The sequence below is a fragment of the Muscardinus avellanarius genome (genome assembly GCF_963383645.1).
Source record: "Muscardinus avellanarius genome assembly, chromosome: 4".
NCBI classification, from domain to species: Eukaryota; Metazoa; Chordata; class Mammalia; order Rodentia; family Gliridae; genus Muscardinus; species Muscardinus avellanarius.
Genome location: NC_137789.1, coordinates 161733963 through 161747807, shown reverse-complemented (window position 1 = coordinate 161747807; position 13845 = coordinate 161733963). Strand labels below are relative to the sequence as shown.

Here is a 13845-nt window from a genome sequence, read left to right as displayed (position 1 = left end):
GTACTATGGATTGAACCCAGGGCATTCTACCTCAGGCCAACCCCCCAGGCCTTTATTGTTGTTGTTTTGATTTTGTTTTGATTTGAGTACTAGGGTGGAACTCAAGGGCTTTCTACCTCCGGGCTATACTCTCAGACCTATTTTTATCCTTTATTTGGAAACAGGGTCTCACCAAGTTGCTGAGAGCCTCACTAAGTAGCTGAGGCTGGCTTCAAACCTGTGCGATCCTCCTGTCTCAGCCTCCCAAGTGTACCAGTATTGGGAAGAGGTTTCAAAATGTATTAATATACAAGTATTAGGAAAGATTTCCAATTTTAAAAATATATCTTTGGTAGTGAAGAAAGCCAGTAGCTGTGGGGAGAGGGCCAGCAGATTTCTCCATGGATAATTAGCAAAAGAATAGAAGAAGCCTAGGGCCTTTTTACATTTCTGAAGAGAGGCCTACTTCCTCAAGGATGTGAATAAGCAACTTAACACATCTTGGGGTGTAACAAAAGGTCTGGGGGTCTGTGCAGGAGACAGAGCTGCCCCCCCCAGAGGGGGTGGATCTGGCTGGGATGGAGACAGATGCAGGATACCTGGGCTAGAGATAGGGCAGCACATCTACATATCAAAGGACCTGCGCAGACCTGGTCAGGCTGCCTATAAGAAAGCGCCACATGTATCTTTGGTGAATTCATTCGAGCCACCCCCTCCCCCGTGCCATTTGTGAATGGCAGGGGGCTGTAACTGTCTTCTGTATTTCTATCTTTTTAATAAACGTATTTAAATCTTCAGCAAGAGTCCGGGCTAATGTGTACTTACCCTTAGCTCAGGACAAGAACCCGCAGTTTTTCTTTTTTTGTTTTTTGTGTGTGTGTTTTGAGGGAAATTGTGTCTGGAACCCTAAACAGGGTCCTCGGGGACAGTTTCCCCAAAACCATATCATCTCAAACTGTAACACCAAGTACTGGGATTACAAGCATGCACCACCACACCTGGCTTGTTTCGTTTGAAGCAGGGTCTTACAAGGCTGCTGTGACTCTCGGGAAATTGCTGAGGCTGACCTTGAACCTGAGATTCTCCTGTTTCAGCCTCCCAAGGTGTGTGCTGCCATGCCTTGCTGGTGAGGAGGTAGAAGAGAAGTAGGCAGGTAGGGAAGGGGCCCCGTAGAAAAGCTTCATTTCCTGAGGGGCAACGAATACTAATTAACTTCCAAGGCTCCTAAAAGAGACCAGCTCTTCCAAGGTTCAGAGATAAGAATGACCAAAGCTTCACAAAACCATCTGTTTACTAATCAACAAACCCAGGAGACATCACTGGAACAAGTCTGACACCTCTACTGAAAGGAGACCCCTCAAGGACATGCAAATACCCTATGCAAATTTTAAGAACTGCCTCCCAGACTCCAAGTAACAGAGGGCATACAGAGATATATAAACCCCTAGAGCAGTCACCAGAACGGTTACCCACTCTGGGAACCCCTCCCCATTGAGGAGCTTCTCTCTCTCTCTCTCTCTCTCTCTCTCTCTCTCTCTCTCTCTCTCTCTCAGGTCGCGTTGGCTTTGAGAGAAGGCGGAGTGCAATTGAAGGCACTAGGCCCAGGCTACACTCGGGTAGTGACCTGAAGGCCTCTGCTGGACACCAAGGCTGACCAGGGCCCCTAGGGGTGACCTGCACCTCTTTTCTGGCAGATCGCTTGGACTCTGGGAGAAAGCAGCTTGCAACTGAAGGCATTCGGCTTGGGCTACCCTCAAGTATTGTCCTGAAGGCAGCTGCTGGACATCAGAGCCCCGGCAGCCTTTAGGGGTGGTCGGCCACTTTTCCCTATTCCCTGCTGCTACCAATAAACCACTTATTCCCCTTCCTGCGGTCTGTGGGTGTCATTCTTTGTTCACCACAGACAAGAATCCGGTAAGGAAACGCCGAGTTTCTTCTCAAGAAACCCCGCTTTACTGGTATTTTTTCACTTTTAAGTTCATTTTGTACCGCACCCGACTAGTATTTTAATCTGCACTCAACTCCTTTCTTCTCCTTATGCCGTGACATGCTGCCGGGGCCTAACGTTTTCACAGAACAGTAGAAAACCAAAATTTGTCATCTTTTAAAGAACTGAGTAAAAAAACTTTACATAACTTAAAATGAATAAACCAGGAGTGGTGGCACACACTTGTAACCCCAGCATTCAGGAGGCTGAGACGGGAGGATCCGGGTTTGCAGCCGGCCTCAGCTACTTAGTGAGCCCTTTGCAACTCAGTGAGACCCTGTTTCAAAATAAAGAATAAAAAAATAGGGCTGGGGGTGTAGCTCAGAGGTAGAGTGCCCATCCACAGTACTGCAAAAATAAATAAATAAATAAATATAAAATTAAAATGAATACATTTATGGGCATAAATGCAAACCATTTCCAACTCAAAGCAAGTAGTCACCCAGGGTATTCAGGCAGGAAAACATCAGTAGGGACAGAAACTGGGTCCTCAATCACCAGGTTTTTATCTAATGTGTAAGAGCTAGTAATGTTAGGCAAGAGGAATGCAGCTTGCACTTGGCAGTCCCCGCTGGAGAGCTCAGGGTCTCAGCTCAGCGGGCATGATGACTCAGCACAGATAACCAAGCACTTGGGACAAGTCGGGCAGCATCGTGTACTTTAATACAGCTCACCGCACAAAGTTCCCGGGGAAAATGGGCAGTGGCGAATGCGCTGCGGAGGTGGCCAGCTCTGCCCTCCCCCGGGAGGAGATGCTTTCCAGAGCTGAGACCAAGAGGACAGAGTCAGGCCTACACACTGCCACGGCCCACCACTGTTTCCGGATCTTTCCAGGACATTCCTCTAGCCTCCACGGGGCGCCACGGGGCTCCTGGCTGGGTTTTGGGTTTACTGAATGAAGGAGACAGCAGAGAGAGGCCAGTGCACAGGCAGGGCAGGAATTCCTGATGGCTTCTAAGGTAAATCAGAGACACCGCGCAGCCTCTGGACCCTCCCCACTCCCGCCGCAGGACAGGTGTTCACCAGCAGAGCTGCTGTGGGAACCTACCTGCTTCCCCAGCCTGCCGACACACACCTGATCTCCTGACACCTGGAACTGTAGGACCAGAGCAGAGCCATGACAGGCTTCATCTAGGCCTGAGTTTCAGTTTCCCAGGAATACAACTAACAGTTAAGTGTCAGTTTTGGCACCTAGGTCAGGATGAAAAACTCCCAACCAATTCCAGGAGGCACGAACCAAATGGGAAGCACCAAGTATCCTGTCCAGTTGCTTGTGATCACAGCAGCAAAGATTCCTTTTGCTTTAAAGATAACTCCTTAGTAAATCACAGCCCGAGTGACTGAAGTGTAAATCACAGCCCACCCAAATGACGGAAATGTATAAAACTGCCTTGAAACAAAGACTCGAGGGCCTTGTCAAGACTCCACTGCAGAGGACTTGGACCCTAGCTCGAGCCAGTTCCCCAATACCCCCCCCCCTTCCTGTCTTTGCAGTATTGTGTGTCTCTCTCCCCCTGAGATCCCGGACTTTGGGTATAACAGAACCACATTTGGAAGACCCATTTGGACCTCCTCGCCCACCTTTTGGTCAGCTTGGAAACGCCCGACTCTGCCCAGCAGCCCCGGCCTTGCCACACCTGGGAAGCCAGTGAAACTCCTGGCTCCTGACCCCAGCTGTCTCTGGACCCTCCCCACTTCCATCAGCAGGAGCGCCAGCTCCACGCTGGCTCTCCGAAAGCTCTTCCGGCTGTGACCTGCGTCTGGAAATCTCCAGGCCTGCTCTGTGCACTCCCTGGGGTTCCCCCGCTCTCCGGCCTGCGGGAGCCCAGTGAGGCCCTCCCCTCCTCTCTGTCCCTTGGAACCTTCTCACACACCCTGCTGCAGCGGCTGGGGGCTCACAGGGGCCACAGTGGCTTTCTGACAGGGGCTTCCAACCCGTTTCTGCAGCTTCAGCTAGAGGATGGGAGGACGCGGGGGCTCTGCAGTCGGGAGGTGCTGCCTGGACACCAGGGGTGGAGGCTTCTATCTAGGGCCACAAGGCCATCGCTGCTGTCTGCTGCCTCCAGTGGCCGCGTGTGAAGCCGATCCTGACCTCGGGAGCTTTCAGTCTGTGTGTGCGTGCCTGTAAGGACACGTGTGCATGGGTGTGCATGCGTGTCTGTATGCTGGGACTGTCAGGAGCAAAGGGTGCCCTAACAGAGTATGTGGGGAGTGCAAGGACTATGTGTTGGTGGCCCCCTGGCAGGGGCCGCTCCAGCCCAGCTAGGCTCTACCCGGACTGCGTCTGCACTTGATGTCTGTTCTCCCTCTAAGCGATCACCAGAGCCAGACCTTGTCTGTCTGCATCAGCTTCACCCTGGCCACGCCTGGTACCCACAAGGGTCTCATAACCAGGAAGAGAAGAGGCTAAGTTGGGACAAGACCCATCACGCCCTTTTCCTACCCCCCCCCCCGGAAGTGTACAGGGTGTGGACACAGCACACTTAGATCTGTGCACTGTGAGAGCTGGTGCACTTTCAGTGACTCAGTATTCTCTCAAAGATTACTCAGAAAGAGGAGAGGAGAGGAGGAGGAGGAGGGGAGGAGGAGGAGGAGGAGGGGAGGAAGAGGAGGAGGAGGAGGGAATGCACAATGCTAAATCTCTATCTTTCTTTTTTTTTCTTTCTTTCTTCCATGGTACTGGGAATTGAATCCAGGGGCACTCTACCTCTGAGCTAAACCCCAGCTTTATTTCTTAATTTTTTATTTTGAAACAGGGTCTCACTAAGTTGATGAGAGTCTCACTACTTGCTGAGGCTAGCCTTGAACCTGCGATCCTCCTGTCTCAGCCTCCCAAGTACTAGGATTACAGCCATGAACCACCATGTCCAGCTTAGATGTTTCTTTATTCTCTTAAAGCTAAGCATTTAATCTAATTTTTTAAAATGTTAAAAGCAAGTATTGGAAAGAAGCCCACCTAGATATATTTTGCTATCACTATAAAATATGGAGAAGGAAGATGCATCCAAATATCCGATTCTCCTATGAGGATGCCAAGAACCAGTGCAGGAAGCTGAAGCGGAAACTACGGGAGGCCGCGGCAGCGGCTCTGCAGCGCTGCACGGAATGCACGGCGGCTCTGAAGCGCTGCACGGAATGCACGGGAGGTCGGACGGTCAACTGTGCCGAGCCCAGGATGGACTCGCGGGCTCAGAGCAACATGACAGACAGAGCCGCCAGGCTCTTAGAAGAGGCCGTGGGTCCAGAGACTCAGCCGCCCAACACGAGGTCTATTTCTCGGCAGCCATCCCAGCAGGCTCCCACCCCATCACCTGTGTCTGGGGTGCACCCTGCACATTCACAGAGCAGAGCAGACAGGTTGCTCAGGGCCAGGCTGCCAAGCCAGCAGCCCGCCTGACTGCCCAGGCGAGGCCCACAGGGCCCACCCGCTGCTGCACTGGGCACAGAGGGCCACCCAGCCAGGCGCAGGGTTCTGGTGCCCTCTTGTGTCCACCTGCTAAACTGCAGGAGCTGGCTCGGGCTGGGAGGTTCTTACACGCACCACCAGGTGTAACCATGGAAACCGCTTCTTTATCACAGATGTGCACGGCTTGGGTTTGCCCCTACAAACAGTCTTTATTTAATATGAAGTGCACATCTTTATTCATAATGCTCTGATATGATTGCTTTCGTTTCTACAAGAAGGACTTCTGCAAGTTCTCAAAGAATACCTGTCCTTAACCTGCAAAGGTATTTTCCAAGCTGGAAACAGAGGCTTGCTCCCATGTTCCCAGTGACTTGGGAGGATCCTAAGTTTGAAGCCAGCCTCTGCAATTTCCTGAGACCCTACTTCAAAACTTTTAAAAGGGGGAAAGTGTGGCATGGCAGCACATGCTTGTAATCCCAGCATTCGGGAGGCTGAGACAGGAGGATCGCAGTTCGAGGACAGCCTCAGCTACTTAGTGAGGCCCTATGCAATTCAGTGAAACCCTGTTTCAAAATAAAGAATAAAAAATAGGGCTGGGGGTATAGTTCAGAGGTAGAATGCCCCTGGGTTCCATTCCCAGTGCCACAAAAAAGGGGGAGCTGAGGATGTAGCTCAGTGGTCGAGTGTTAGCCTATCATGCATGAGGTTCTGGGTCCAACCCTCAGAACCCCCTTTTACCCCTGAAGTAAAAGAGAAGATGCTTCCAAGAGATGATTGGTAGTGAGTGAAGCAGCCCTCGCTCCTCTCTACAGACCCACAGATGACCGGCTCAGACGCACACCCATGTCTCCTGAGGACACCGGGTTTCTTTGCATACATCTGTGAATTGCCTGTCACACTCTTTGCCTGTTTTTTTTTTTTATTGGAGTCTGATTTTTCTTTATTCCCTTTACTTACTTATTTGTTTAGTGGTGATAGAAATTGAGCCCAGGGGCATCATACCCCTGACCTATACTCCCAACACTTTTTATCTTGAAACAGAGTCTTGCTTGCTAAGTCAACACATGCTGACTCAAACCTGCAATCTTCCTATCTCCGCCTCCCAAGTACTTGGAGGCGGAGATAGGAGGATCGTGCTGGTTCAAAGCCAGCCTAGCTGGATTAAGAGACCGTTTTCAAATAAAAAAGTATAAAAAATAGGTCTGGGGTGTACCCCGGAGGTAGAAGGGTTTCCAGGAACCCTAGTATCACCAAAAAGAAAGAAAAAAAGAAAGAAAGAAAGAAAGAAAGAAAGAAAGAATAAAATAAATAAATAAATGCCGGGCGTGATGGCACACGCTTGTAATCCCTGCGCTTGGGAGGCTGAGACAGGAGGATCGCACGGGTTCAAAGCCAGCCTTAGCTACTTAGTGAGGCTCTCAGCAACTTAGTGAGACCCTGTTTCCAAATTTAAAAAAAAAAAAAAATATATATATATATATATATATATATATATATATATCTGGGAGTATAGCCCAGAGGTAGAAAGCCTCTGGGTTCCACCCCCAGTACCACCAAAACTAAATAAATAACTAGAGGTGTGGTTGAGGACGCGCGCCCTGGGCCTGCCCTTGCCTCCCTCCTGGCAGCGCCTTCGCTCAGTAGGTCCCTGGGCATGTCCTCAGCGCTGGCTGTCCAGCTCACAGTCCTTTCTTCACGTCAGCAGACACTGGACCTGACCCAGCCTTTTGGACGACTCGTGAGCCAACGTAACCTGGAGGCAGCGAGTTGTTTAGCCGTCCCCACCACTGACAGTTTCTCTATTACAGTTTTTCCTTCTTTTTTTCTTGTTATAAAAAAGCTCTGAAAGCATTCTTAAGGGTGTGCGTGCATTTCCTGGAAGCCATGTAATATGCATTTAAATGCTTGCACATGTAGAGGAAACGGAAACTAGGAAAGACGAGCCAAGGTGAGGGCGTGGAACGGCCCCGGCGCTCAGCAGGAAAAGGCCTGGGATTCTACTCATGACAAGAAAACAAGAAAACCGGGGAGTACGGTGTCTGCTGAGCAGAGGGACAGGCCGCAGCTGCTGACTGGGAAAACACTGTGTCTTGATTGTCCCAACAAGAAAGGAACAAAAGCCGCAGGCAGACAGGGTGTGCCAGGGTCTAGCATGCCCCCAAGAAACAAGCAGGTGGCATTCTACAATACTTGGAATTCTAGGGCTGGGAGCGGTCTCTAGAAGAAGGACTGTGGTGGACTCCCCATGCTGTGTGGAAGGGGAGGCTCAGGCCCAGGGCGCGGCCAAGGTGAGCCGCCGTGGGGGCAGCAGAGCCTGGCAATGTCTGCGGGCGAGCCCACCACACCAGAGCCCAAACCCCACTTGTATAGATTTTGTCCTTCCACTGGGCACGCTACGAGGGAAAAGATTCTGCCGTTCTGTTCTTTTTTTCTTAAGTTAAAAACTACTACTTTTTTCGATGCACAAAGGCAACTTGGGAAATGTTAGGTGGTGGAAGCGGAGCCCAGCGACAGGTTCTCCATGGGCCATCAGAGCCGGCCCACTGCTACAGACAACCCGCCACTGCCAGGAAGCCCCAGTGCCTGGACCCCTCCCCACGTGAGGCCTGGATTAGCTGGGCGGGCCAGGCGCACACGTGTGTGTGTGTGTGTGTGTGTGTGTGTGTGTGTGTGCGCGTGTGTGTGTGTGTGTGTGCAAGGAAGAAGCAGATCCTCTTGAACGGGGATCAAAGTCAAGCACACCACAAACCACAACACACAGCACCAAGAAGGCACCAAGAAAGACACAGTGCTGTCTGCCATGCCTGCCCCAAGTTCAAAACCTCACCAGGGTCCAGCTGGGACACCCAGACAAACAGCCATCGTGCTACTCAAGGTGTCATAATCTTGAAAGACAGGAAGACAAAAGACCTGGCCCGCCTGGAGTCGCCCTGCCTCAGGAGACCAGCCCGAACAGGCGTCTGAGCTACAGTCCTCATCCGGCTCCTCATGCTACAACCGTCAAGGCTGGGCCGAGCCCTGCCCTGGGCCAGGAGGGGTGCTGACGGCATCGGAGAGCTAGGCGAGAAGTATGTCAAGCTCTGCACTGCTTCTGCGACTTTTGTGCAAGTCTAAAATTAGTCGGATATAAAATTCAAAAGAAGGCAACCGTGTGGGCTGACCACCCTGAAGGAGCTGCTTGCTGGGGTTCCCGCAAATGTCAGGATCCTGGGGAAGGCCTGGGCCCTCTCCCAGCTGCACAGGCCGCCCCTGCTGCCTCCAGTGCAAACGTCAAGCATAGCAGCCGGGGACGGAAGAGCACGCCTGTGATCCCAGTGCTCAGGAGGCAGAGACACGAGGATCAGAAGTTTGAGAACAGCTTCAGCAACCTAGCAAGACCCTGAGCAACCTAGGTGAAAGGTTTGAGCTGCCCCTGCCCCTCAGGGGCAGGGCCGGAAGCTAGGAGGCGGAGCCCGGCGATTCTGGGAGGGGACCACGCCTCCCGATCAGGGAGAAGTGAGTTCAGAGGGCAGAGGGAAGCCCCACAGGGAGACAGAGAGACGCACTCTCCCCCACCAGCCCCCGCGGGCACGTGGGGGCTGGCGGCCGACTTCCCACAAATAAAGGCAACCATATCATATAATGGATCTCCGCGTGTGTCTGTGCGCCACTGGGACCCGCCATATCTTTCACTAGGGAGACCCTGTTTCAAAATAGAAAATGAAAAGGGCTGGGGTATAGCTCAGAGGTACAGTGCCCCTGGGTTCCATCCCTAGCACCAAAACAAAAGCAAGTGGGGAGGGCCTGTGACTGTCTGAGAAGCACACCTGCCCTGCTGTGCTCACTGGCCATGGCCCCAGGTACCTGCTGGAGCCCCGTGTCCTGCCGGACCAAGGCTCTGACTCAGAGGCGCATGACAAGGGCTGCTGCCCGGAGTGCCCCAAGCCACACACCCTGAGAGCTGGCAGCCCTGGGCCAGGGCAAGGTCACAGGGGCCACTGCTGCTTGGCTTCCAAGGCAGCTGGCCTCCTGAGGCTGAGACACGGGAAGGTGTCCAGAGCTACCTGTGGATACACAGCATCTTCCTGCTCGAGTCTCGATCCTCTCTTTGAGTAGCTAACTCCTTGAAGGGAACCTACCAGCCACAACCAAGAGGGCATCCTGGAGGGGCCAGGCGGGGCCAGGCCGGGAGGCAGGGGCAACCCCACACTGAGCTCCAGCCTGGCCGGCCCCATCAGCTGAGGCCGGTGAGCGGGTGACTCGGACCCCCGTTTCAGTCTCCACCTGCACGGGGACCACGCATAGCCCCACCTGCCCGCCCCCGGGCCCAGCGCCTGCCGCCTGCAGAGCCGGCCTACCACGTTCCTGTGCAGAGGCAGGAATCTGCTGAGCTCCTCCTCCTTCTTCACCATCTGGGCCTGCTCTCTCCACGCCTGCAGGGCTCTCTTGTCTCTGGAGAAAACACATCATCACCGTAATGTCATAAGCTACGGGCAGCTTCCAGCAAAGCTTGCAAATCTATCTTTCTTTCTTTCTTTCTTTCTTTCTTTCTTTCTTTCTTTCTTTTTGTGGTACTGGGCATGGAACCCAGGGACTTTTCTAGCTCCAGGCTACACTCCCAGACCTATTTTATACTTTAATTGGAAACAGGGTCTCACTAAGTTGCCGAGAGCCTCACTAAGTAGCTGAGGCTGGCTTCAAACCTGTGCGATCCTCCTGTCTCAGCCTCCCGAGGGCTGGGATTACAAGCATGTGCCACCACGCCCTGCTGCTTGCAAAGATTTCTGTCTGTCCTCTTAGCTTCAGCGGAGCCCACCCGTCTGCTCGTCCCCAGAGGAGAAGTGCTGGGCAGGCACGTTCTCCTGCTGGGGCAGAGCTAGAACCCGGCCGGCCCTCTGTGTGCCGTGTGCTGCAGTGGTGGCTGGTAGCATCTGCAAGCCTGGTGGAGGCACTGGTCTCTGGGAGGACAGGGGCCGGGCACTGAGGTGCCACACCACAGGCCCACAGGCACTGTCCACAGAAGTCCCAAAGACGGCTGCTCACAAGCTTGTGTCTGGCTAGATTCGCACCTTTCCCTTTAGAAACCCAGGTCTTCAGGCGTGCCCCCGCCCCTCACGGCAGGCCCAGACTCACTCACATGGTCTTGTAGGGCTGTGAGCACAGGGCGGCGGCTGCTGGGCCGGCCTACAGCATGCACAGTTTTTAGGCTGTGCTCTGTGGCCAGGATGGACGAGGCTGCTGAGAGCCTGCTCAGGCCAGGCCACGTCCACCCAGAGCTACCTCTGCAGCCCAGACCTCACCTGCCGACCCAGCACCTCCCAGCGGCCTGAGAGGAGAGGCCAGCCCCAGCAGGTCAGGGAGCGGGCCGGGAGTGCGGGCTACCCGCCTTTGGTCTCTCCATCTTCCCAGTCACCTGCAGCCCCACCTCTGCTGAACCCAGACATGGGGTGGGCGCGCCGGAGTGCTGCGGACACACTCCGCGCCGGCCAGCCCCCTGGGCCCTGGAGCAGGGTGTGACTGAGTGGTCAGCAGAGCTGAGGGCGGAGCAGATTGGACACCGAGGACAGGGCCTGCGCAGCCTCCCAACAGCAGCTGCCACCATGAGCCCGAGGGCATGGGACAGGAGGGAAGGCGCCGGTGAGCCCGTGGCTTCTGAAGAGCTTCCTTAGAAAGGGACGCAGGTCAAGTGATGGGCAGGTGAGGGGAGGGGACAGGAAGCGCCAGGCCTCGGGGAAGATTCCAGAAGGCAGGCAGGTGTGGCGAGCTGACCGCAGTGATCATGCGCACCGGATCCAGCGCAGGCCCTGTGAGGACGTGGCCCCAGTGGGCCACGAGGCTGAGCCCACACTTGAAAAGCCACAGACCACAGGCCGGCGCGGTGCGGCTGGCGCCAGACAAGGGAAGCGGACGCTGGCCCTGGACCAGGGAGTGGGAAGCCAGCCGAGCCTGCTGAGCCTGGCTCCAGCCTCAGCTCTGCGGCGGTGGCACTCACCATCACCGTCACCGCAGGGAGGCCCGCCCCGCCCCACACACCTCCTCCGCTGCTCCAGCAGGGCCTGCTTCTCCCGCAGCTCCCTGAGGGCCGCCACTCGCCTGTCCTCCAGCTTTTTTGTTCGAACCATTGTTTGGTATGGCGATGAGAGATCAGGTAGCGTGCTCTTGAAAGAGGAAGTCTTCTTTCTAAAACTGCAAACGTTTCCAGCTGAATATTTAACAAAACCTTGTAATGATCAGTCATGCCTATGTGACACATAATGTTACAAAACAAACATTTAAAAGCCGGGCGTGCTGACGCATGCCTGTGACCCCAGTACTTTGAGAGGCCGAGGCAGGAGGGCCACAGGTTCAAAGCCAGCCTCAGCAACTTAGCAAGATCCTATTTCAAAATAAAAAAATAAAAAGGCCACGAGTGGGGTCTGGGCGTGGTGGTACACAGACTAAGGAGGAGGAGGAGGAGAAAAAGAAGAAGAGGATGTGGAGGAGGAGAAGAGGAGGAGGAAGAGAAGACGAGGAGGAGGAGGAGAAGAAAAGGAGGAAGAGAAGACGAGGAGGAGGAGAAAGGAGGGGGAAGAGAAGATGAGGAGGAGGAAGAGAAGAGGAGGAGAAAAAGAAGAAGAGGAGGTGGAGGAGGAGAAGAGGAGAAGGAAGAGAAGACGAGGAGGAGGAGGAGAAGGAGGAAGAGAAGATGAGGAGGAAGAGAAGAGGAGGAGGAGAAAAGAGGAGGAGGAGAAAAGAGGAGGAGGAGGAGGAGGAGGAGGAGGAGGAGAAAACAAATGGAGTAGTGCAGGCTACTGCAGCCCACCTGACCACCACTGAATGCCAGCTACCAACACAGAAGTCCTCAGGAAAGGACACCCCTGAGTCCTCCCTAGGAGCACCTGCGGCATCAGCAGGTGGACCTGAGTGCGCACAGGTGCAGGCGGGCCTCCCCAGCCTCCCCAGCCTCCTAGCCTCCCACACCGACCTCCCAGCTTGAGTCGATACCTAACTCTGACATATTGATAAGGTCATCAAGTGTATACATATATATTCATAAGCTTGCCATAGTTGACTGGAATGGATCAGTGTATTATTCGTAACCACGGTGAAGGGGGGAAGGGCTTTGTAACAGCGGGGTGGGACGTCCCTGCTCTCAGAGCCTGACCACGTGCAATGAGACAGCTCCAACAGGCCGCAGCTCCGAGGCCACGCTTGGCGGCGCGGCCAGCGCTCCGGAGGTGGCAATGTGTCAGCAGTGCTCGTGGTGCTTCTGTTTTTTAAGTGCTCAGACCTACGGGATGTCTGAAAGAGCAGTACCGTGATGCCGGCCGCCTTCCCCGCACACCCACGCCTCCCGCCTGTCTCCCCGCAGTGTACAACCGCAAACCAGCTGCGCATCAGCTCCTGCGGCCAGGGCGAGCCCGGGAGGCCACAGGTGGCGACATCCAAGCGTCACCTCCTGACTGCGATGGCCCCGCATGATTGTGATCTGGAGTCGCCACGCGGCACTGTGCCACACGGTACTGTGCCACACCCTCTCTGTTTCTGCGTGTATCCGCGCGTGTACACACATGCACACCAGACCACACATGCCCCATATGCGTGCATACCCTGCACACCGGCCCTGTGCAGACCCTAACCCTCCAGCAGGGACCTCTGCCACCGAAGACGGCAGCGACGTGGAGGATCATTCTCAAACGAGGCCCTGGTGGTAAAAAGGACGAAAAAGTTAACGCCCTCGTAAGATCACGCAACGCCGCGTCGCCTTGCGTTTTACCTGAACGCGTGCCTGGGCTTCGGGGGCTCTTTGCCCTTGGTGCTCAGGGCCGCCCTGAGGTTCGGAGGCAGCTGGATGGGCAGGAGCTGGTGCTCCAGGGCCTCGGCCTTCTCGTGCTCCACGATCTCCTGCCTCAGCTTCCAGAAGCGCCTGATCTCCTCCTCGCTGGCCCACTGCTCCGCAGAGTAGGTGGGGCTGTGGAGTTCGCCCAGCTCCAGCCCTCCCACAGGGGGGAAGAAGTCCTTCTTTTCCCTCGTCAGCGCTGCCGTCAGGTCCTGGGCACTCGCGCTTTCCTCGGTAGACACACAGTCCTGGACTGATGCCAGCGCAGGCTCCAGGAGCACACTCGGGCCCTTCTTCTTAACGGGTGACTTAGCTGGTGGGTGAAATGCCGTTTTAGCAGCCTGCTGCCCACCCCACGCCCCAGGACCGGAACAGGCCTGGCTGCACCGCTCCGCCCAGAGGCCCCACAGCTGCACAGCGGGTGGACAGGAACTCCGGGCCAGAGGGAACTCTCCTCCACACGCCTGTATTTGGGGGTAACTTGGTGAGAATGAACAAGGCAGTCTAGCCACACTTAGCCTCCATTTCTGCTGACTGCTGCTAAGGAGCTGTGGCTGTCCTGCTCCCCCTGCTGGGTGACCTTCGAAGACTTTAGCTCTACATAAACTCTGAGAGGAACCTGGCCCCAAACACATTCACTGTATATAGCATGGTTGGTGTCGCTGGCTGTCCACT

General features: G+C 54.6%; 1 protein-coding gene across 1 annotated transcript in view; it reads right to left on the bottom strand.

Annotated features, from left to right (window-relative positions):
- Nucleotides 1-7638: 7638 nt before the first annotated feature.
- LRRC27 (leucine rich repeat containing 27) overlaps nt 7639-13845 on the bottom strand; it is a gene marked incomplete at both ends in the record, with an annotated part of 17993 nt that continues 11786 nt past the window's right edge. The window contains 4 exons of the mRNA XM_080694887.1: nt 7639-7696; nt 9663-9803; nt 11385-11531; nt 13108-13483. Coding sequence (XP_080551013.1) covers nt 7639-7696; nt 9663-9803; nt 11385-11531; nt 13108-13483 — 722 coding nt within the window. The remainder of the gene's footprint in view (nt 7697-9662; nt 9804-11384; nt 11532-13107; nt 13484-13845) is intronic.